At 37.3% G+C, this 25,920-nt stretch overlaps 1 protein-coding gene and 2 long non-coding RNA genes across 3 annotated transcripts in view; 2 read left to right on the top strand and 1 right to left on the bottom strand.

Moving 5' to 3' along the window:
* ctnnd2a (catenin (cadherin-associated protein), delta 2a) overlaps positions 1 to 25,920 on the top strand; it is a 273,917-nt gene that overhangs the window by 133,847 nt on the left and 114,150 nt on the right. Inside the window, exons 7-11 of the mRNA XM_080865626.1 lie at positions 1,601 to 1,655; positions 2,266 to 2,470; positions 2,877 to 2,994; positions 3,905 to 4,037; positions 8,426 to 8,599. Of these exons, the coding sequence (XP_080721752.1) occupies positions 1,601 to 1,655; positions 2,266 to 2,470; positions 2,877 to 2,994; positions 3,905 to 4,037; positions 8,426 to 8,599 (685 nt within the window). The remainder of the gene's footprint in view (positions 1 to 1,600; positions 1,656 to 2,265; positions 2,471 to 2,876; positions 2,995 to 3,904; positions 4,038 to 8,425; positions 8,600 to 25,920) is intronic.
* On the bottom strand, positions 16,243 to 19,641 carry LOC308386234. The gene is made up of 8 exons (XR_013969750.1): positions 19,400 to 19,641; positions 18,884 to 18,923; positions 18,692 to 18,738; positions 18,335 to 18,379; positions 17,460 to 17,489; positions 16,926 to 16,994; positions 16,653 to 16,719; positions 16,243 to 16,257 (listed from the first exon to the last, which is right to left on the bottom strand). It is a non-coding gene; the product is annotated as an uncharacterized lncRNA (long non-coding RNA).
* On the top strand, positions 19,717 to 21,418 carry LOC308386235. The gene is made up of 2 exons (XR_013969751.1): positions 19,717 to 20,260; positions 20,886 to 21,418. It is a non-coding gene; the product is annotated as an uncharacterized lncRNA (long non-coding RNA).

Raw genomic sequence — 25,920 nt, 5'->3', positions numbered from 1 at the left:
CACATGTTGATACAAACTACTGCAGAGTGCAATCCTCATTTTACCAATTATACGTTCTTTCACTCTTTGTGTGTCACCTGCTTGCTTTCCTGCCTGTTTTCTTCCATAAACTGTGCATCAGGTATTTTTTTTCTAAGATCCCCCCCAGCAAATTATACAATAAATTTCACAACCCCTTTTCAAACCTTGCATTGTCCTCAATAGATACACGCCCTTATCACAAAGCAGGAAAATAACCAGAGACCCAGACAGCCACTGGAAACAAAAGGGAGATTGCATGCTGGTGCATGCTGCTACATTTATTTGTGGTAGATATGCTGAGAAAGCAAGTGGGCTTTTTTTGTTTGTTTTGTTTTGTTTCTCTGCACAATTTTGCAGCTGCAAATACAAACAGCACAACTCAATACAAACACAGCTCCAGAGTGTGTTCAGCTATTGTGAGCTACTGGTTATCAAATGATCAGAACATTCAATTCAATTCAATTCAATTCAATTTTATTTATATAGCGCCAAATCACAACATAAGTCGCCTCAAGGCGCTTCATAATGTGTAACATGTGTTAACTGCATGCATTTTAGTCTATTTTTGCTGTTCAGTAAAATATAACAGACAAAGTAAATATTCTAAGGACTAGCAGAATACATTAATGTCAAGTAATGCATTTTCATTTAAATGTAAATATATATTTATATACATTTTGTATCTCTCTTTTCAGATATGCATCTATATATTACTCAGTTACTAAGATTGTTTGAGCCAAACTACTGTATAGACAGTACTGAGAATCCTCCGAAGTGACTCAGTAACTGCATGATTGCATAATATGGCTTTCTACATCTGAAGCCGTGTCAGTCTAGTAATAATGGATCTGAATCACCTTTACAGCTCAAACTTACACACAAGGCTATATAAGGCTCAGCAAGGTCTGACATATGCTCCCTTTACAGTCTCGGGAGAATAAGGGGAATATATATGGATATACCAGCCTGTTTTGTGGAGTAAAAAGGCTTTTCATATTCTGTCTTTGACTCACATACCTTCTTTATCTGTTGGGAATTCACTGCATAATGCCATCCAAGCTGTAGGTCCACTGTTCTCATTAAAAAATTGCCTTGTAAATAGATGTTAAACATTAACTAGTTTATAATAATAGATTTAGTTGTGTTAATTGTTTGTGAACATCGGGATTTTAATATAACGGATTGTAGATAATAAAATATGACTATACAGTTGACTACATAACTTTTTCTACCTTTAATAGATGGTGCGACAAGGCTTTACAAGAAATGATTTCAGTCAGCTGAGCTCAGAGGACTTCGTTGTCGGCTTCTGTGCGTCTTTTTTGTCATCCCTCTGTGTTCTGTGGGGATTTCATTACTAGCGCTCCCTAAGTTCATTCAAAAACCCTCAAAGTCTCGACTGATCTCATTGTGCATAAAAGTTTTTTTTTCATGAACACTACTCTTTATTCCGTTTCATCCCATTTATTTTCTTAACTCCGTCTCTCCCTTCAACTCTTCTCAAGTTTACCCTCACAAACTAATCACCTCCCTGTCATGCTAATCTTCAGTTGCTCTGTCTCCCCTCACAACCCCTCAGGTGACATCAAGCCGTGCAGCCCAGCAGCAACAATCACAAACTGGGCCGGGGTCAGGTAAGCCTGATCACATCTCCAATTTCTTTGCATGTAATAATATGACAAGGCCTGACATACAGTTGATATGTCAAATGACATATGGAGACATTGACCAAGAACCAAGAAACCAAAAATATGATACTAAGAGAATATTTTTAGAATGTGCAGTATGAATAGCTTTATTATATTATTAGTGCATCCTTGATCTGGGGTCAGAGTTATGGGTTATTTATATGAAATCCTCACTTAGTCTTTTTTTTTTTAATTGTTAAAATTGATCACTCACTGATAATGATACCCAGTGTGCTCATATCCAGGCAAATGTCTGTGAATGTGTCCAATCTAAAATTCTAAGCATTATACAGTATATATGCAAACAGCTTTTTTAAGTAAAGTGTCACTGATGCACTTAAAATAAAATCTAAATTTTGACCTTTGTGCCAGTGTTTTGCTATTATAAATCTTTTTTTTGGCATATTACCAAGTTATCAGCCACAGAAAATCTCCAGCTTTTTAAAACCCACTTTAAATCTATTTCACATCATTATTATCAGGCTGATCACATTTCTCTGTCATTCTGTAACATTTACATGTTCATTAAGGTGTTTTCCCTCCACTTTTTCCCAAGGTATCTACTACTCCAGTGCCACCTTACCTGCCCAGGGTTCCCCTCTGTCAGGAGGGGGAGGCTCAGGGTCCGGTTCCCCCAGTAAACTTCAACGTCTGGGATCAGCCTCTGATGCACAAGGATACGCTACCACTCAGCGGCTGCCTTCCTCTTCTTCCTCCTCTCCCAAACAGTCTCCTGCTAATCGATTGGCCAAATCATACAGGTAGAGAGCATATACTGCTGCTAATACTGACATACAGTCCGTATTAGAATAATGAAAAGGCTTGAAAAATAGCTTGAGAATAAGCTAAACACATGATGATGGTTTGCAATAGAATAAAAAAACAGAAAAGAATATAAAAGTTAAACTTAAGTCTTGCAAGTTGATTGTCAGCTTCTTTATGCCAGCATATAAAAACATATCCTGTACATGACACATGACAAATGATTGTTCTTAAACATGAAGAGCAATCAGTTGTTTGAATATTTGAATATATATATATATATATATATATATATATATATATATATATATATATATATATATATATATATATATATATATATATATATATATATATATATATGCGCGCAAACAAATCATGCTACTTTGTTCATTTGTCTTTCAGCACCACAGTTGCTGTGACAACAGCAGGAGGGGGCGGTTCCCCCCTGAGGGTGACATCTCCACCTAATTCCACAGCAGGAGGGGGAGGGGCCAGCTCCACATCTTCCCCTCTTCACCAGGTAGATCGTTCAACAGTTATACAATGTGGACACACACAGAAAGGAAATGTATTTTGTGATAATAGACTATAAAATGAGAAGATTTTTATGTGAAGCATACATTTAAAGTCCATTAAAATTACCACGGGTTATACAATATTATAATGAATGCAAATGCAACTGCACTTAGTGGAATATAAATTCACTTCTGCAAAGTGAAAGGACTTTAGACAAGTGCTATATAACTGAATGGTGTCTCACACTAATGCATAGAAATACTTATTATTTTGATTGTGGGAATGTGTCATATCCAGTTTGTATGTACATAAGGTTAAAGCTGTGTTAGCTTTCTCCTCACCTCTTTCACAGTGGCTGTAATCACAGATTGCTTGGAGGAATTTAGTTATTGTATCCATTTTGTACATATTATATTATTGTTATACATTTACATTACAGTTTAACTGATTCTACAGTAGTGATTATGTTTTTCTAAACGATTGAACAGATGTGTAATTGTTAGTTGTGTTATTTGTTGTAAGTGTAATTTTATGACACTGTGTAGTTATACAGTGCATTAAAACCATATGGCTGGTGTTACTATTATATTATTTACATTCTACCAGATGTTTGGTCACACAAATAATAACACAGGGCAGCTGCAGGGCAATTATTTTTAGTTATATATTTAGATTGTTGTGTAAATTACATCCTTGACTCTAAAATGATTGGACATTTGCATTTATACACCCTTTTCCAAATGTTTTGCATTTGAACAAAGCCAATTTGGCAATGTAAACTTAAAAACATGTCAGTACAAAAACTTTTTATCCACACCAATCAAACTGAAACACGAGCCATGCCCGCTGTTACATATTTGGCTGCCACACTCAGTATTCTTAACTATTCAATCCAGCAACTCTCGTCTCTGCAGATGAGTTCAGGCATAGGGAGCTATGCAACTCTGTCTCCCAAACGACTGGCAGCTCATCACGCTTCTGACCAGTACAAGATCTCCCACGAACTCTACGCTACTGCTACACTGCAGAGACCTGGAAGTCTGGCAGGTGGGGGTTGACACATTCATGCACTGTCGTGTAGAGTTTCATGTGCTTGCACAAAACATAAACCCTCCAAAATATGTAATCCGTATTAAACTAAGTATACTATGAATACTAAGGGGATGTAAGTAAATCGCTCACAGTGTATCTTCGATTGTCTGTTTGTGCTGCAGATGTAGTATCTCGTATCAGTGGAGCATTTGTAGTCTAATTGTTACATTTCATTGCATCACACTGCTGTTCTTAGAAATGTCAATTGCTATGTTTAAATCTGTTGAATTAGCCGGTCTATGAAAAAGCACATCGCTGTGCTGTGGTTGATATCTCAGGCTATACTTCAAAGGAGGCATCGGTGTCTCTGAGGCTGCCCGTTAGAAAGTTTAAACTTTAGAATTAATATACTAAGCTATCAGCAGTTATATTTGAGAATTATGAGCTATTTCACTCACAGCTGTGTACCTGCTTTAAGAATGACTTAAAATTATTAAAATTCCTAATTATGTCTTCCAATACGCATGTCCAATAGCTGGGTGTAGGGAAGGACACTGATCTTAGTGCAGCCAGTTCTTAAAAGTACCAAATGGATTTAGATTAAGATACAATCTGTTTGGCGTTTCCCAGGGTTACATGTACTAAAACCGGTGTCAAAATATCTATAGACCCAACTGTAGGTCTATAAATATTGACATTGCTTTCAATACACTAGGAAATGATTTATCTTCTTCTTGATCTGCTGTGTTTTTTTCTTCTTACTGACTTCAGAAAGGACATTTTGTAGTTTAATTGTAACTGTGAGTGAAGTAAGGAAAAGGTTGTTCTTGGTGACTCTGCTAGAGCATCCTTTGCCATGGACATTTTTTCCTGTGTGTATTTTGATTTTTTTTTCATCAAAAAAATGAAACAAAAAATAAAATAGATGAATATTGATTGAACCATGCTACATGGAGTAAGTTTATTTGATTAGTTCTTTAAACTTAGAGCTACGGTGATAGGAACATGACCTTCATGGTTTACCCTGAGGGTGCAACTGTGATCTTGACGCATTGCCTCAGGTTCCATGTCTCCTGAAGGCTTTAAATGGAGTAGAAAAGAAAGACGTGAGCAGGAGTGGACTGGGGAAATAAAATTAACGCAGTTTGCTATCATGTGCATAGACTACCAGATTGTCGTTGATTGCATGAGGGCAATTTAATGGCAATTCATGCTGGCAATGCACTATGCTTTATTTCACCTGTAAGGTCTGATAGTTACCACATTTTCAAAATCCTACCAAGCATGAATTGTGTGTAGATAGTGTTACTCAGAAAATGGCTTATCGGAGTGGATGATGTGCTCCTAGGAAAAGCACAGTAGAGTTCATCTGAGTAGCATGTTTGGAGAGGTACTTAGCAGCTTCACAGCTCCTACTCTATGCCAGAGTTAAGCTGCGTACAACAGAAATTGCCTAAAAAAGACGTTTACTGTCTGTGCTTTTTGTATGAAGGGCTGGTGTGATATAGTTCACTGGGTCTAAATATTGCCATGGTAGCAATGCAGGATAATATATGCAGCATACAATATATAATGTGTGGTTTGATGCGGAGCTTTATTGGCACTGAAAATAGTTGCTGGTTAACATTGGAAACTCAAAGCTGTGGAAATTCAATATATAGTTTTGTTCTGTTTTTTTAATTTATGCTTCTCAGAAAAAATGTTGTAACAGTCATCTTTAATATTAAATCTGCCGTTGAGAACTATACTACCATTCTTGGTGGAATTACAATATACAGGTGAATGAGCAGCTCCTTGCTATATTTTTGTAGGTAAAAATGTAGTTTGCTCTATTTTTTACTAAACAGGCAGGACTGTAATTCACCAAGGAGCCAGAGTTGGGTTTGGCATGTTGTTATTCATTTTAAATATTTTACTGAATAAAACATCATATGAGTGGATCTCTCTCACTCTCTACATCAGCCTGTCATTTTTGTCTTAAAGTTCCACTTCCTCTTTAAAGAAAGAGGTCAGTACTTCCATGAGTGGGCCCCCGTGAGCCAAAGAGTAAATGTATAATGAAATAAAACCAACTCACCAAGACTTCAAAGATGAAAGGCACTAGAGGAAGTGAAAGAGCTCAGATGAGTCATGCTGTTAATGGGTGTGTCCACGACTCTAATTAGTATTCTTTTATGCATATTCTCATATTGTCTTTCAGTCCTGTAAAATTCACTGTATTTTCACCTGGGGTCCACGGCAGTTCTAATGTCTGTTCTTCCAGTATCTATTATTCTTTTTTCTTCCCTTATGCTGACACCCTTGTCCTCTTGCTGTTTGAGTTCACCATCTGGCTACAGCTGGCCAGTAGAGTATGAAGGGATGCAGCCAACCTTTCATAGGCTTGGGAGGTTAACAGGCCAGTCAGATAACCACACAGCTGAAAGAAGGACAGAGTTGAGGTGCAACAGCGGTTTATCATCTGCCATAATAGTAAAGAAATAGGATAATAGGTTGTCAAAGGAGCTTGCAAAGAAAAGCGTCTGGACTTCTTTAAGTTACTTGAAGATGTTTCACCTCTCATCCGAGAAGCTTCTTCAGTTCTAAGGTCAAATGGTGGGGAGTCCCAGATTTAAACCTAGTGGGAGTTTCCCCCCACAGAGGGACAAAAGGACCCCCTGATGATCCTCTAATCACCTGAGAGGTTTCACCTGTGAAACTGGGTGTGGGTCCCAATCAGCCAGAGTTTCGGGTGAGCTCATTGTGAAACCTGGCCCCACCTTATCATGCAAATTCCTGAGGTCAGATGGCCCAGGATGTGAGTGGGCGTTAAGGCGTCTGGGGAGGGAACTCAAAACTGGATTATAGATGGCAGACAGTTGGTGTTGTAAACCACCGCCTCTGCTCAAAGATCACACAGTGGTCATAGATGGCTTCTTTCACTCCTCTTTCAAACCATCTGTACACTCTGTCCAAAATGTGAACATTGGCATCCTCGAAAGAGTGTCCTTTATCCTTAAGATGCAGATGAACTGCTGAGTCTTGTCCTGTAGAGGTGGCTCTTCTATGTTGTGCCATGCGCTTGTGAAGTGGCTGTTTGGTCTCTCCGATGTAGAGGTCTGGGCATTCCTCGCTGCACTGTACAGCATGCTTACGACACCAACTGTCTGCCATCTATAATCCAGTTTTGAGTTCCCTCCCCAGACGCCTTAATGCCCACTCACATCCTGGGCCATCTGACCTCAGGAATTCGCATGATAAGGTGGGGCCAGGTTTCACAATGAACTCACCCAAAACTCTGGCTGATTCATTCTTCGGTGTGCATATATTTAATCCTACTTAGATGGCAAAGTCTATTAATATGCATTGATTTCTGATATAACCTGACAGATTGAGGTATTTGACTGTGTTACATTGATGATGGATTCACATGGAGGTTTGAATCTTCGTGCACTGGCCCATCATCCCGTGTAACTTTCTTGGCATGCGACTTCAAGTGCACTGAAAACTATTGTAATATGATATGACATTAGCTCCACTGGACCATCTCAGTCACTCATAGCTTTCTAACTCAGTGTATGTATGACTATTTATGTCTTTTTATTTCTATCTCGCACCATGTCACCTAAACCCTCCCATATAAACCCATATTCCCCCACTTTGCTACTTTTCTACCCTTGCCTAATTTTAATTTTGGGTCTCCTCGTCTTCATTGGGAGGCCCCTTGCCTTACATTTGTCCTGCTGTGTAATGAACAAATGCCTGCTGTCAATGTTTCCTTGTCATGTTTTTTTCTGTGGGACTCCTGCCAAACACAGAGCAAAGGAGAGAGGGGGAAGGGGGGGTTGCATCTCATTATTTTATAGCTGCCGAACAGCAATGTGTTCCATGGAGATTAAAAAAATTAAATGCAGAGGCATCACTCCCTGTTTTCTGTCTCTCTCAATCTGTATATTTCTTCTTATCTCATTTGTTGCTGCATATGTCTCTATTTTTTTCTCTGCTTTTGATTTGCTTGAACTATAACTCTCTCACTTCCTTACCAGTCGTACAAACACAGACAGACGAACACACACTACCAAACCCTTAGTTGCTCAGAACGACTTTGTTTACAGCGTCCTAATTATCCCACAACACTAGTCTACATCAGCGTAGGTGAAGAATGGCAATGGACAGTTCTAAAATTCAAATAGACTTGTTGCCGCATATGCTTCTTTATTTTCCTTTCGTTTAAATACCATATACACATTTATGTCTTTATTTTACCTCTCTTTTCACATGTCAAATACTTCTTACTCAACCCTCTCCATCCTTTTTGTTTCTAACCTGCTCATCTTCTTTCCTCATTTTCTGCCTTTCACTTTGTCATTCCTTTTTCACTGTGTTGTACTCACATCTTTTTACTTCCTCTTTCTTCACTCTAGGTTCTCGTGGCTCCTACAGTAGTCAGCATAGTCAAGAGCCCCTTCGGCCTCTGGGGTCCCCAGAGCACCACATAGATCCGATCTATGAAGAACGTGTCTATCACAACAAGGGCCCCATGAGAAGCCTTAGCCAGAGCCAGGGCCCAGACTCAGGGCCCTACCGCAACAACACAGGTAAGGCAGTCATTGCATCAAATTGTATCATCAATGCAGTTTCATGTTTTGTTTTGTTTCTACTTCGTGTGGCTTAGACATTTTAGAGTTTAAGCCCTGAACTCTGAAACTGTGTTTAAGGTAAATAAACTCAGTCATCTCTGACAAGTGACTAAGAGTATGTTATGGAAAACAAGGGCAACCACTTTCTCTATAAAGTGTATGATACAACAGTAGTACACAAATTAGACTCACAGAGGCAAAAAGCATTTAGTGAAGGAGTAAAGGTAGGTAAAAAAATCCAAGTTTTGACCTTGATGGTGACTGTAACCAGCTGGTAAGAGGTGTAATTTAAAACTGTGTTAGATTTAATCCATTTGTATTTTCAGTATTCACATGTTCAGCAGAAAGGAAGTGCGCTATAGTCACATAGCCTTGGAATAGCTGCTGAGTAGGAGAAAGAGAAAAAGTTACAGCCACACAGAGGTCTTGTGTTGAAGATCAACTGGTATAGGGTAAATCAAGGTGCTGGCTTTTGGAAAAGCACAACGTTGCATTTCAGTGGCAAGCTTTTTATATGAAATGTTTTGGAGGGAGATTCAGAAAAGCAGCTAGCCAATCCAAAGAGGGTCTCGTTCTTATTGGTTAGGTATTGGGCTTGTTTGTGTGGCTCTCTGGCCTTAATTTTGTTTTCAGTAGGTAAGAAACAGGCTGAAGTTGAGGTGAGTTGAAGTACTGATTTAACTTCTGTGAGATATATCTATAGGACAAAAGCAAAAAAAATAGTTCTTTATGGGCTAAACCTGTTGTCATATTATAATCATAACTTGTCCCTGACTTAGAGTGGGCATTTCAACCTTCTCCCACTGAGACCTGCGGTCTCAAACTTGGAGATGCTAATTCTCAATTCTGCTGTTTAACACTAAACTAAGAACCACTCCAGTGCGACCTGGAAGCCATCACCTGATAATGTGAACAGAATTATATCATCCACTAAAAGCAAAGACAAGATCCTGAGACTACCAAAGTGTAGTCAAACAGATACCTCAATCTGAGTTATCCGTCTCGTTCCCAGACTCAGACGAGATCCTCTAAGTATTCCATCCACCACCTGATTATATACCCACTTGAAGTCAGCAGCACCCCACTCCCACTGTACCTAATGTGAGCAGAGCACTGCTTCCTCCTCTTGAGGCATCTGACGGTTTGCGAGAATTGTTTTGAGGTAGACCAAAAATCTTGTTACATGGCCTCACCAAACTCCTCCCACACCTGAATTTTTGCTGGAGCCAGAGCCACACCGCGCTTGTTACCTGCCCTCAGTCCCACAGGCTAACCAAGCTCAATAGGACCCATTCTTCAGCTTGACTGCTTTCTTCACCACCATCCAACATCTGGTTCAGACACTGTAAAACCATGAAACAGATCAACTACCCTGTGGCCACAGGTCCGTGCAATCACCTCAATGAAGGTGCAGAACATGATCCACGTGGTAGACTCAGTCTCCCGAGTCTCCCTCGGAATGCTGTCAAACTTCTGCCGGAGGTAGGAATTTAAGATCTGTTAGATGTTCCCACCACACCATCATAATACATTTGGCTGTGCCAGCCCTGCCCACTAACTTCCCCTTCCACCTGATCCAACTCAGCCAGTTGGTGATCAGTTTAGAGCTCAGCTCCTGCTGATATTCTCTGACTGTTAGAAATGCTCCATTTAAAATTACCTTCCATGCTATTTCCTTCATGATCACTCTCACTTTTCTTATGCTTTAGTAATGTAACCAAAAGTTGTGGAAATTTTCACTAAAAACACTATTCTGATAGTTCTGACCTACTTAAACCCTTGAGTATACGACTAGAAATTATACATAAATTATGGCTTTTCCCTCTTTCATTGTTTTTAACTAGCATTAGGCTCCGGTGATAGATAAGCCAATATGATTGTCTTTTATGTGTTATTGTTCCAGTTGATTTAGGTTCAAATCAATTGAATGTATTAAGGCCCTTTCACAAAGAGAGTTACATTCACTGCTCTGCCTGCTAGGCTAAGTGAAGGTCCCAAATATGTGTTGTGCAATCTGTGTATGTCTTTTTTCTTTCTGCGCCCAGTGATGTGTATGTGTATAATATGTACCCACTTCATGTCATTCCTCATTTCTATTGGTCATGCAAAGACTGCACTCCAACACTGCACTGTGCTTTGCTTGACGCCATGGTAAATTGTTCACGGATGGCAGAAGCAGTCATTGTATGAGAGAGTCATTTAATGTAAAGTAACTGGCCTAATTTGAAAATCTAAGGACTTGAAAGTAGAAATATATATTGTAGAGATAGATGTAGCCACAGTAAAAGTAAAAAGCTCTCAGAAAAATACATACTACACATATAGATACCTAAAAATTCTCCTTAAATACCAGTACATCTCAGAATACATGTCCATATTTGAGCAAGGCCAAGATGGTTCACAACAAAGAACAGTCCTTGATTTTGTAGATGGCATTTTTAAGCCCATTGGTGTGTTTCTGCTCAGGAAGATCAACCCATATATGTCTTAAATATAAAGTGTAACTTCAACAGCTTTTCCATAGTTTAAAATATAAGAATTGGTCCTTGAATAGTTTATGATATCCACTATTTTTCTGCCACACACTAGGCAAATAATGCATCATGTCTAACATAAAAATGCAAAAATGTGCTGCAATTAACTTTTGTAATGAGACAATATGTGTGTTCTCTAGTATCTAAAGTTGTTTTTAATCAGTCACCAAGCAAAAATAATACTTGTTAACCAATGTCAGGAACAACTGAGATACCTTTGCACTGAATATATCAACCCTCGTCAGTGCCAGTTTTCTTTTCTACAAAGTGAATGGTATGTTGTCTAGTTGGTCCAGTGAATTTCTATCAAGTCTAGAGCCAAATGAAGATAATGCTTTATGAAAAATAAAGAGTAAGTGGCATAGAAAAAGGCATTGCCAAGCTTATTGTGTTTGTGAAGCACAATAGGCTGTGTGGATGTTTTTTTCCCTTTTTTTTATTCGCAATGAACTGCAGTTGGATACATTTACTATCGAACTCACACAGTCATTCTCACTCGCTCTCCATTGTTGCCAGCAGTGTATTTTTAATAGGACCTCATTGAGCTTATCTCGTTGTGGGTTTAGGTATACCATGTTAATCCCATTACGGTATCATATCCACAAAAAAACACCCAAGTCTCTCAAGCCGCTTTCACAGCTCCGTCGACGTCTTTAACGAGTCGATCCTTAATAGCTATCATTAGCATTCAGGTCAGAATTATGACAGTAAATGTGCCACCCTAGACCAGAGTTTGAGTTCATCAGTTTCACTCACTTAAAAGGAAAGAACATCTTCCATAAGCACCAAGCATAGCTTTTGAAGCACATTTCAGAGTTGGGTCATTGGGTTTGCTCATATTCTTGTGGGATATTGCTTTGATTACAATCAGTGAAATTCAGAACGCTTCATACAGTGATATCATTGTCTTTGCAAGCAGAAATCATTTAAATAAGTATGCTTCAGAAGTGCACAGAGATAATCCAGTGTTATCTATAATTTACTGTGCCTTGTATTTGTAGTTTCAATAGATGGGTATGAGAAACTCACAAAGGAAATTTGCACTGCAGCTACGAAAATCAATAGACTGTGGATTAGACCGTGTGCATTTAATTGTAACACTGGAAGTTTACAATGCACTTCTCCAATGATACAGTGTTTTAATAGATTGTCTGATGTTGTTGGAGCTAAATCCTTCATCAGAGCATATATTTTATCTCATGCACAAATATTTCCCTGCTGCGCTTGGCCCTTGTAACTACACTGCAAGAACAACACACCGAAGATTAACAGCACCTTGAAGTCTCAGGGCTATTGAATTAAAGCTTGGCCTTTACACAGCGTATTTTGAAATTTGTGTGAATAGCATGTGCAGTGAAAAGGAGGTTGTCTAATAAGGTTCATAATGCATAGAGTGATGGCACATAATGAACTGATAAGGGCTGTGCTGACATAGTAAGCGGTAAGTCATTAATTATGTCATAGTGCCTTTTCTTGGCAATGGCAAGCTCACATTATTGGTTCATTAAGCTGGCATGGATCAATGTAATTAATGCTATAAGTCATCCCTTTGCTGAAAAGAAAAGAGAGACAGTTTTGTGTGGGTATTTGACTTCAAAATTTCCAAAGTTGTAGTCAGAGGTCTGCAGTGTGTGGTGCACAGTGTCAGTCTAATTTAGGGCCAATTTAAACAAGGCAGTCAAATGAAGCCCACAATATTCGCTGAGAGCAGGGGGCATAGCATTATTTAACTGGGCACTTAACTATGAAGAGGAGCAACGTGGTACAACAAAAGCCATCTAAGTGACTCTAATTTTGCGTGCGCTGTTTTTATAGCTACTGTTTTTCTGGGCCGGTTTTATCTCAAAGAGACACACGAAAGGAAATGCGAATTAGGAACAAACAGGACATGAAGAAGAAGCGAGTAAAGTGGATATACGGTGGCCTCTGATCTATAGTTCAAATGATTTTAGAAGGTAAAATGTTAGAGTTGTGACTAAGTTAGTTACATTGTGGCAAACTTTTGCCAGAATGATGTTGATTTTCACAATACTCTGCTAGTCTGATGGCTTATTTTATGTCCAACACTGCAGTAAACCAACAGACCTGTAGTCTCAGGAAGCCATTGTCTCCCAGCACAGCGGACAGCTATTTGTCAGCACACTTTGACAGTTCACTCAAGTTGAGTTTAAAATGTTGGTAATTGGTAAACCTGTCTGCTTGGCTTCCACAGCTCTCAAGTCTTCTAGCTCAGTTCATTTCAGCACTACATTAATTGTTGCTGTGAGTGTTGCATTAACAGCACTGTCACTGTGGCTAATACAACTGAAGGAAAAATAAAAAAGCTTTTACTAAACCTCGACTACATGTGTCACCCCCCGATCAAACATCTCTCACATCTACACAATCTTCTTCAGTGATTTGCTACAGTCTCAGCCTCTTCATTACTTTTACATCTACACAGCACAACTCTATGTATAGCAACTATGAGTGTGTATTTGCGTGTTTTTGCATGCATGTGTGCAGGCAGTGATGTGTTTCATTCTTGGATTAAACCAGGCCAGTGCCCCAGAGGGCTGCAGGTTAATGCGGCCTATTTTAAACGATTATTCCTGCATGGCCACATCTTCTCCAGCGCGCACATGAATACACCTACATGCTGGTATATTTTCCCACAAGAGATTGTGCTTCTAAAATCAGCCTACGCTTCACTTGTCACTATGCTTTCCTGTCTTAATTTACAATCGCTTCCTTTTTCTGTAACATCAGTCTCATTTTCTCCATTATCTTAATGATGTTGTGATCCCTCCTACTGCTTGCAATGATTTCCTTTTTCTCTTTACAAATATGTTTACCATTCTAACTTTTTTTTTTGTTCCTCTGTCTCATCTATCATCTCTGCTAATTAAGAGAAGAATGTAAGTCTTTACCTCGTGCTGTTTTATGCCCGTATTGTCTGTTTTTTCTTTCCTTTTTTCTGACCTCTCCTTGTTTTCTACCATTTCGTCCTTCCCTTCTGCATTTGCGCTTACTTTTTTGTCTTTGTACTTTCCCTCTTTATCTCATAAAAGCTATCTTGACTTGTATTAATGACTCTAACCATTGGGAATAACAGTGTCTCTGAATGACTGTGGCTGTTTTTCTCTTTAATAGCTTAACATTAGGCCTGCATGTAGCTCAGGTGGTGACTGTGAGAATGGCTGGATTCAGTGTAGCTGTTATTTCTCAAGGTTGGTCTATTGCAGTTGATAAGAGATGGTTTATATTTTAACATCTATCCCTAACATATCTTTAGAAGAGACAGATACAAATTCAGACAATCAGTAGTCACTAAGCCACAGTAAAAACAAAGTAATATTTTCTGAACAGCTTGCGGATCCAGACAACCGAATGCTGCCAGGCTGTATGAATAAAAGTGAATACACTTCTTTTTTTTGGACTTTAAATACATTTTACAGAAAATTTCAGTCAGTGTAAAAACTGTAATCTCACATTCCCCATTTCTTAAGTGTATGTAATAAAAGTTTGTCATGTGTTGACCAGATAGTGTGGACAGTGCACTGCATTTGGCAAATAATTCTTATTGATATTCTACACTATATTTTGCTGTGGTGTTATTCACATAGACATTATGCATTTTAAATATCTCTAATACACTTTATATCTATGTCCATTTTATGTCATGTATTTTCAATTCTTGGCATAATTTTAGTCTAATGGACTGTAGTGCCTTACAACTGCTAGCTCCTCTTTTTAAGGATGACAGACAGTAATTTCATGTAGTTGTTTGTAGTCTTATCTGGAAATACTGCAGTGTTCAAAACTTTTTTCCTCATTATGTTTCAGAACTGAAATGTATTCAGTTGCTGGGACAAGGGATCAACTCTGGTCTGTTACATAAGTGCAAGTGTGTGTGTGTGTTTGTTTGCTTGTTGTGAAGTTTTTTGCAAAGCATGATTATTTTTGCTTGAATATGCAGCCCCGTGGCACTGGTTCCTTTCTCCAGTGTGAATTTGCACACATAAACATGCTCAGTAAAAGGAAAGAAAAAAATACGAGAAGGGATTTGCATCAAACCATTAAACCAATCTGCTTTCTCCTTTAAATCGGCTGTTTTTCTTCTGTAATGAGATCTGACATCCTAATGAGGGGGATAGAAGCAAGAGAGTGATGGAGAAGCGAGATGAGGAAGAGAAAGAAAAGAAACCCAAGAGAGGAGGGGGGAGACAAAGAAGTGAAGAGAGTGTACTGTTACTGAGTATATCTCGACCTGAGCACAAGGCAAGGGGAGTTTAGGGCTTCTCTTTAACAGAGAAACTGACAGATCCGTGAAAAGAAAGAAGACCCATACGGTAAAAAAATATATTTTAAAATACATTTTGAAATATATTTATATATTTAAAATGTATTTTAGCACATATATTTTTTGGCCATTTTTTGTATATTTTGAAATGTATTTCAAAATGTATTTTAAAATACATTTTGAAATATGTTTATGTATTTTGAAATGTTTTTTAGCACATATATTTTTTGGCCATTTTTTGTATATTTTGAAATATATTAATAAAATATATTTCAAAATACAATTTAAATTTATTTAAAATCATTCAAAAAAATATAAATTTAACCCTTCATATATTTCTAAGAAAACACATTCACATGTAACATCTGAAAGAAATCTTTATTTGATGTTTAAAACATACATATAGCATATCAATCAAGCAAGGAATATTCATTTTATAAGTTTATTCTCATTACATACTCAAACATTCTAAAAGAAACACACACACATATACATATGTGTGTGTGTGTGTGTGTGTGTGTGTGTGTATGTGTATATATATATATATATATATATATATATATATATATATATATATATATATATACATATATATATATATATATATACATATATACACACACACACACACACACACATATGTGTGTGTATGTGTATATGTGTGTGTGATTGTATGAACATAAGTCAGCATACTTAAAATGTAATTTCTTTTCCTTTTCCAGCAGTCTCAGTTCCCCCAGCTTTCACGGCAATCCTCAAAGCCCTTCTGGACACGCTGGGAAACCCCTTCCTTACCGCCACTGTAACAAACAAAAGTCACAGTTCTATTACTTTTATCAGAGTTAAAATAAAAATGTGATTTATGTTAGCTGGCTTCATTTAGCAAACAGATATTTCTGTTTATATAGATACAGATATTAATACAGATATATTTTACGCATAATTTTACCTCTTTTTTTTCCTAGATGGGAAGTCTATCCAGTTCACATTACAGTAATGCTAACACCCCTTTTGGTCGTCTCTCCTTACCTTCCAGCATTCATAAATCTGTTGACCTTCTTTGTCTGAGACCAACCACTACAATGCATCATCACCTATTTGTATTGGTAACTTACTTTACAACCTATTTTAATGGTTGCAAAGTAAGTTACTTGTGCTGTATGCAATTTTAGATACACAGAAAGTCTTCACTTACTATATATGGCTGTCATAGTGTCATAGTGTTCTTCACTCTGCGCCGATGTCCGTTTTGCTCTGTCCTCCTATAAAAAGCATGAACATTTGAGTGTTTGACTAGTTTTAGATTTCCAAAAATTTGATATTTGTACAACTAAACATTTGAACTACAATATATGCTATTGAGCGATACTTTTATGGGTAATTTTTGGTAAAGAAACTGGTGACAGAGTTGTAGGCTTTTTAAAGTACTATTAGCTAACCATTTGAACTGACTTTCAAAGCTGATTACCTTTTAAATTGCTGTGGATCAAAACCTCCAGTGGGAAGGCGGCCATTAGAAGAACACGCACCATTGAACCTGAAAATAACAAAAACAAACAAAAAACAGAACAATATATAGATACTGTTTATATAGGGTAATAAATCTCTTCTGAAGCAATATAGTTCATTTTGGGTGAAAAACAAAACATTCCTCTAAAATATATATACTGACATCAGCAATCAACATCATGATTGTAATTATTTCCTTTTTAGTACATCTACTGCTGTTTGCATGTGTCAAGCACTACGACTGTATCTATGCATATAAATTCACCATATATATCCAGCAAAAATGTTTTGTTATAGTCAAAAGGAAAACAAACAAAGGCATTCAATCAGAGGTGAGAAATTAATTGGGAATATGAATTATAGGTGAACTATTCTTTACCTACTAGCAATCAAGCTTCTTTAACCAAGAAGCTTGAAATATTTGAATGTAAAATAAAATAAATAAATAAATAATAATAAAAATAACATGATGTAATTAAAATGCACAACTTACATTAAGGAAATCTGCATTTGTATCCACAGGCTAAAAGTAAAACAGTAAATGTGTTAGTGATAGTACAGGTATTTGTAAAAAAAAAAAAAAAAAAAAGAGGCAGTAACTGTGACGCTTCTAGTGGGATGCTAAATGCAGAGATTTATATTTACAGTATAATACTGCATGTACGGGTAACTGTGTTGTGAACTGTAACTGAATATTAGAGAATCTCAGAGAAATTAAATGTATTTATTTTTTGAATTTATCAATCATAAAACCGTCTGTTTTGAAGGCCTGTTACGATAGCGACTTTTTGTTGGTCGGTATATTGCCCCATAAACAATTGCGACAAGTTATGTCATTGTCATTTTAAGACCATTTTATGTCTTTGAATGTATAATCATAATATAACACCATAATAATGCAAGATCTACACACTTTCAATTGACAAACCAACATCTAATTCTTAAAGTATTTAGATCATTGAAATTAGGAATCAAAATATTAGATACCTTAAAAACTTGAATAAATAGTAAATTTTCTAACAAATAGAAAACAATGTTATTTAATGTTATTGTTATGTTATCATTATATTTTATTTTTGTAAATATAATGGCGGATAAATTACATCATCAACAATTATTGAGGTCATGTACATGTATTGTGTGTTAAGTCGATATATCGATTATTGTGATAGGCCTACTGTTTTGGTATCATAACGAGCTTGTCAAACATGCATGACCACTAAACAATGTCTAAGCAGTAGTATTGGTCTGAATGACAACAAACATAACTAGTGTTTTGGAAAATCTGTTAGAAAACAGTTATTTCAATAATTATGATTAGCATGTGACACAGACACCGCATAAAAAACTACAACAACAAATACTTACTTTAGGAGGATGGGGGAGGGCAGCATGAGGTTGAGACTTTGACATCTGTAAAAAACAAATTCATGTATTACAAACAAGTCACTTAAAAATACATTAATGTGGCAGACTGTTCCCTGCTCAGATGCAGTGTATAAGTACAATCAGGGCTGTCACAACAATGGGGTGGGGCCAAGTGGCTGCAACCCTAGGTACAATGTGCAGGTATATATAATTACATATAATATATGTGAATAAAGCAAGAATCTGTTTAGGTTAGTCACTGTGCTGACTGATGCTTGCTAGGTTTATATGATTGCAAACTGCACAAAAACAACAACAGCAACAACATTAATGACAATGACAAACAAAATTACTTACATTTATGTAAATCTCACATTAGGAAGATCTGCATTCGATTTCATGGGCTGAAATAAATAGGCAGAAACATTACTGCTAAAAAAATAAAAAACAAAAACTCTAAAAAGCCTAAAAATGACTTAAAAAGCAAGGAAATGTGGAACATTGTAATTAGCGAACATTAATAAAGCATAACTGTTCTTTGTTTCTAACCTTGGTAAGTACTCTGTAGCCAGAAGGAGAGGTAGGATTTCTGTGAAAGCCAAATTAAATGTGAATAGGCTTTGATAGTTATTGAGAAGGCAGAATAATAAGAAAAGGCAAAAGTACGTCACAATATAATTAATTAAGTTACATATTTTGATTACCAAATTATGGAAGCGTGGAGCTGCCACCCAGGCAAAAGAAAAATAGAGCTGTATCACGTTATGACGTGAAATGTTTATTGTTCTAACATTATGCTTTTCATGTTTGTATAATATAATATCACGTTATTATAATATACATAATTGTCACGTTCGCACAATATTGTACGGACGTGATAATTATGTACATTTTTCGTACAATGTTGTTCAAACATGTTGTTCAAACATGATAGTATATTGTTAGAACGATAAACTTTTCACGTTATAACGTGATATACTTATATTTCTCTTTTGCCTGGGTGGCAGCTCTACGCTTCCGTTCCAAATACACGAGAATAAAGTAATATTATATGGGAAAAGGCACCTGCTAGCTTGATGATGGAGGCTTCTTAGACTGGCCACCCGCCTTGGCTTCTTGTCGCCACTCCACGAAATAAAGGTCCGTTTCCTCCATGCCGGCTAATTATTCATCCTCATTAAAATCTCGTATATGTTCAGTTGGCAGAATTGAGAATTTTACATCTTCCAACCACTTAATTAACGCGAACATAATCGGCTTGTTTCTTCCCGTCTCCTGTATCCGGCCGTTCCTCTCGCTGTCAGATTTCGCACCTCAGAGACGTCGTTATTTTTCAAAAAAAAAAAAAAAAAGAAGAAAGAAAGAAAGAAACAGCAACAACTACTAAAGAGAGTTTTTGCACGTTCATTGCACATTTGTGGGAATGTTTAAATATTTAATTTTTATTAATTACTTTTCATTATATCTTTATTTTTTAAACCACCGTGGCAATGCGCATGCGCATACACTCCTGCACGCAAAGGGCTTTGGAGTTGACGTAATGTCGCAATGCATTGTGGGAGCGCAGCACCATCTTGGCAGGTCACGAATCAAAACAAGATTGCTACGAACCATTCTGAAACGTAGCTCAAAAGAAAATGACGGTATAGAGACAGATTCTGTCCAGATGCAAAGAGACGGTACTTGATTGTTGAAATGTGGACCCGTATGAAATATAGCCGTGGAGTAGAAACCCTGAAGACCAAACCGCTATTGACTTAGCATGATCTACTCTCATACCTTGTCTGTGGAGTCAGAGCATACACGGCGCACCAATTTCACAATTATAAATCTCTGGAGGCGCACATCCAATTCACCAAGGACTGGGTACAAGATTTGGCTATTTTTAAGCCTCCACGTTGTGAGTACGCCGTCATTCAAGCAAAGGTAAGTCAGCTTGAGTACTGCGAGTAAAATGCGTTTGATTCCCCCCAGCATTCAAATTAGTGCTAGCAAAAATTCATTCGTGAGGGGGAAATTACAGTGAGAACATGTAGAGGCTCTGTTAGAGGGATAACATAGTGAGTTCAGTGCATTGATGTGACATTGTCCTGAAGGATTTAGTTATTCTTTATGGTTAAAGAAATTGCCCTAATTAATTCATATTTATTATAAATAATCCTAATTACACATCTTGCTTCCTTGTTTGTGTCCTGTGTCACTAAAAATACATTCTGTTTTAGTTTTATACATTGATTAATGACCTGCAGAATCTGCTTGTCATATTAGGTGTCCATAGTTGTCACTTAAAGTCGAACTTTGTTTTCTCCCTCTTGAAAGTGATTACATCCTTGCATTACATACTTTAGGTTCATTTTTTGCTGATAGGTTTCTAAAAAGAAACATGCAGATTTAGAATATAACATGCAGCGTTCTATAGATGGATACATAAAAACACTTTATTTGTTACATTTATGATAAATGGATTTGAAAGTAAATAAAACACATTTGTGTCGGACTTGGCTTATTAAAATTCTTGTCTTTAAATGAACTTTGTCTGTGTGTGTTTTAGGTCCTGCACTCTTAAAGACTGAATTGCAGCATTGCAGCCACAGGTCATTGTGAGCATCACAGGGAAGGTTGAAGCCGCCCACTGCAGCTGTATGGCTAGAGTCGTGGAGACTTGCAGCCATGTCACTGCTCTTCTGTTTAATGTAGAAGCAACAGTGAGGATCTGTGGCACAAGGACTGTTACAGATGAACCTGCATACTGGGTTTTGCTGGGTAATATGACCAAGATACAGCCAGAGGTTGGCCATAAGATAGACTTCTCCTCTTCAGCTGCCCAAAAAAAAGGTTCTTGATCAAAACATAAACAGACCATTCGTTGTGACAGGTAAAAGAAGCCATCCTCAAAAAAGAAAAGTTCCACCTGCTACTGTGGAGGAGTTGGATCAACTGATGGGACAATATTTTTCCAAGCATAGTTCTGTTCTGAATAACCCATAATGTTTTAATTTAGGGGGCCATGTAAATACTTTGCATTTACTGAATATGTACTTACTAAATACCACTGTTCAAAAGTTGAATAAAGAAACAAAGAAATGTTTGCCTATTTTTAATTAAAAGCACTTTGTCGAACATCACATCAGTTACAATGTAGAAAAAATGTTATGTATAGTTTACAAATGACAAAATGTTCACATAAAATCATGACAGCATTTGTATAATATCACCCACTACTAGCATTCTGTAATTTACTGTGTCTTTTGAAAACTTATCACTACATAAACAGCACAAGACTTAAAAGTATTTAACAAGAGCATTTTTCCCTGGTTTTACTACCACACTGGGGCACATGTTCACCAAAACGCAGCAAACCTTTGCCATCTTATCCAGGAAGGTCACCTTTTTACCCTCACATGGAAGAAGTAATCTGATTGGCATGGTGGTATGTAGCATGTAGTTTGAAGCAGGGATTTCGTAGTGCCCCATGTGTAGTGTTGGAACCCAGTCAGGATTTGTTTCATTCATTTCATAGGCTGGTTTGTTGCAATAATGCCAAATAATTAGCAACTCTATAAATAGAAGGTAGTTCTGCATGTTTGTTCTAAGTTTGTGCTATTGAAAATAAAATTAACAGGCTATAAATAATAATATGAACTTATTTAGAACTTACCTGAATGAAAATACTGGAGCACACCAACAGATATCTGTGGCTGGTAGAGAACTGAATATCAGCTCGTCTCGCAGCTGCTATCCAGGCTAGACGCCTTCTTTTGGTAACATCCAACACATAAGCTCCCTCATGATGTTTCCAGGTGAGGAAACAATGAAAAGAGAGCCTGTTTTCAAGCTTATTCCTTTGTCGGTAGTGCAATCTAACATTACAACCGACCACACAGCAAGCATTTGTTTGGCCTGCTAATATGGCGCCTTGACCAAAAATCCTGGCTACGCCCCATCCCGTAAGATCACGCTCCAGAGCCCTATTAACGTACGGATCTAGAAAGAAGACGCTGCATTTGTAACTCTGAGGGAGATGGAGAATGAGCCTATTTCCAAAACAGTGGAGTGTGTTCCTTTAAGTACTAAATTGTATATATTGTCAAAAACTAAAGTGTACATAGCAGTTGTTGTATCTTGTTTACTGTATCACTGACAGATAATTTCAAAGTCAATGAACGCTACATTATAGTGAGATATTGTGTAATGTGAAATACTATAAGCAAATGAATAAACAACCTAATTCGTGATAGACCTTTGACTCTGTTTTGTTTGAATCCAACTGTTTTTTGCAGATGTGCATAAAACATGTTACTTTTAGTATTGTTATCATTATCATCATTATTGCACTAAATATATTTTAAATAAAGGATACTTTGATATACATTCTACTGTAAGGTTGGAAATGTATTTTCTTCACCCTAAAATATGTTTTGAAATGTATTTTGGTTTGAAAGAAATATATTTTCAATTTCAAAAATATATTTTTTTGGAGCATCACAAATACAAAATATATTTACCATATATTTGAAATATATTTTGGCCAGGAAAAATGTATTTTTTTACCGTATGGGGAGAAAGGAAAGCTCAGTTTCATCTGGCACATATTCCTTAGTTCTTCAATGTGGCTTGTTATCCGGTAGTTAAGTGATGATGTGACGAATCCTACTTCCGGGCCTAAAGTAGTCTGTGTTTAATATGGCTTTTGTGTTGTTTACATGTTTAATGTTATGCATTTTCTTCTATTTAATCTCAAAAAGCTCCTAAAACAGTCAGTGATCACTGTTGACCTCCCTCGGCTTTTATTACCACTAATCATTTATTTAAGCTCAGTTTTTAAAACCTTAGGATGTAACTACAGCCCAGCCCATGCAGCAGTATATGAATGACTAACCTCGTATTGTGGATGGATTATCTCAGTTGTTCTCCTGGCTGAAGTTTGGTCCTTTTACAGCATCCTGCCATGCGATTACATTTGTTCCTGACCACCGAGAACACTCACGTTAACTTTTATCGAGTGGAAAAAAGTTAGCTTGTTTATATTATGCTAACATAGCTGTGTCGCTAGCGGTCACGTAGCACATCATTATATACCAGCTAGCCCAACTTCAGTAACCCTACAAACGTCACTGCTGTTTAGTTTTCTGTCTTCATTTATGTTGGAAGTGATAACAGAGCTGTACGTTTTAATTTGTTTCCAAAACCCCGCAGTCAGGACATGCTATATTGTATTTAGATAGAAGCTAGCGAGCTAACTTCCTGCTAACTTCTAACTCTGTTAAATGTCATAAATTCCGTTTTCATGGATGCCTGGATGTTAAACTCAATTGTTACACCTGGTAGAGCAGAACGCTGATCATTTTATTACAGATGAAAGACTTTAGACAGTTTTTCAACTCTCAGTAATGCCATAGTGATCGTTTGATATATGGACCTGCAGCGGAGTTTAGGCCCGGACACAGCTAGTGACGTCAGACTTAACGACCGGATAGTAGTCACGGCCACTTGAATTGTGTGTTTATGTGTGTTTAATCAAACTTATTTAATGGATATTTAAGATTTAAAGACTTTTTGGCCTTTTAAAAAGGCACCAAAAATTGGTATGACGGGTAACACTTTATATAATGCCCTCATAATAGATACTTGATATTTGTAAGTCCATCTATGATGACTATTTACATGCAGTAATACAGGTAGGACTGTTGGTGTAAAAAACATAAACACACTTACTGAAAATCACCTGTTAACAACTTATTAACTTTTTACCCCTCGGCTGTCAAAAGCTGATGGGGTCTTGTCGTCACGCCACCTGGCAGGCGGGTGGGCAGCATGAACACCCAAGTTTGTGAATGTGATAATTCGAGAAGAAATTGGAAATCAATGCCATAGTTGCATTTATACTAATCTTGGGACCAGTTTGACCTCAAGGTCAGAGAGCAGAGGTTAGGTTTTCTGAAAATCACCTAGGATTTTCAAATTTATCCCATAGGTGTATCTACTAGGTAGCTGACAGGAGGCACTGTCGGCTGCCTGTATTTTAAAGAATGTGAATAGGAGTGTACACTGTATATTTACTAATAAGACCACAATCACAGTTATTAACCTTAACTAACTTTGCCACTTTTTTAATATAAGCATCACAAAGGTGGCTTCATTTTCACATGGCCTACTTATGCTAAATAGATACTCCATCCAAAGAAAGTTCTGTTTCGATTTGTGTTTTGAAGTCTGCTATGATATGCCACATTATCACTGAGTCTTTTAACAACACCGTGCTGTAAAGTGCAACAGTCATTTTCTGCTGGAGGAGTATGTTTCATACATTCTTCATTAGGCTATGGGACTGCATCAGATCTCAATGCACTGAAGAGCCGGTAATGTTTAAGAGGATCAGGTTTAAAGTTTTATAACTCTAATGTGCAGCTGTCATATATGAAATAAATAGCCTTGCTGAGAGAGCACTGAGTGGTAAAATAAATATATTAACCCATGAATTCACAGCACAGCTATTTTCTGCTGCATTGCCCTCTTGCCTTATTTGCAACAACACATTTTCCTTTCGCCATTTTATTTTTTATATTCTTTATTGAACTTCATTACCTGACAATCTAGATAATGTAATGAGGCAGGCAGAACACAGTTGGTTCATCAGATGTCCCCGTTTATGTAAGCGCACCCAGAAACAAATAACCACCTTAGTGAAAACGGTTAGGTGTGATTGAGGTTTTAGGTTTTTGTCAATTCAACTAACAATGCTTTGTTGTATATCTTTCTTGAGTTAGAACAAACACTATAAAGTTACAACAGGGAGAATTATAAGGGGTATTTTGAGCTAAATTTTGAAATACATATTCAGGGAATGTGGAAGACTCACGTTAATTTGTTAAGGGAGGGCATAATATATTCCTTTTGTGTTACATAGCAAGCCAGAGAGACGGTTCTGACTGTCAAAGTACTTTGCCTTCTTGGAGTCTTTGGATAGGAAGCATACCTGGAAAATCTCCCAGACACAGGCCTCTGCCATGCAATCCCAACGCACTTGCAATATATGTTTGGTTATGCCAGGCTTGTCCTGCGTCTTCCCATGCCATCTGATCCAACTCACTGCCAGGTGGTGATCATTTGACAGCTCTCTTCACCTGAGTGTCCATGATGTACAGCCATAGATCTGATGATACGAGGACAAAGTAATTCATCAGCTTGCAAACTAGGCTGTCCGAAGTGCACTTATGAACATCCTTATACTCAAACATGATGGCCGTTATTAATAAAATCTAATTAGCAAAAAAGTCAAAAACCAAACAAACACTAAGAACACTTTCGATTTAAAACAAGTCATCAGAGCTGATCAAAGCTTGTAAAGCTTGTTACTAAACTCTTCCATATTCACCTTAGTCTGCTAGCATTGCAGCACTGCTGTTTTTAATGATAGCCAGGGTCTACCCTGCAAGCATGCATCTAAGAGTGAGAATCAAAGTGTCTGAACAAACTGTGCAGAACATCCAAGAGGCATGATCATCACTTTCACTTTTTTAAAAATAAGGCAAGGCAAGGCAAGGCAAATTTATTTGTATAGCACAATTCAACAACAAGGTGATTCG

The sequence above is a fragment of the Rhamphochromis sp. 'chilingali' genome (assembly GCF_963969265.1).
Source record: "Rhamphochromis sp. 'chilingali' genome assembly, chromosome: 18".
Taxonomy (NCBI): Eukaryota; Metazoa; Chordata; class Actinopteri; order Cichliformes; family Cichlidae; genus Rhamphochromis; species Rhamphochromis sp. 'chilingali'.
This window is presented reverse-complemented; position numbering and strand designations above follow the sequence as displayed.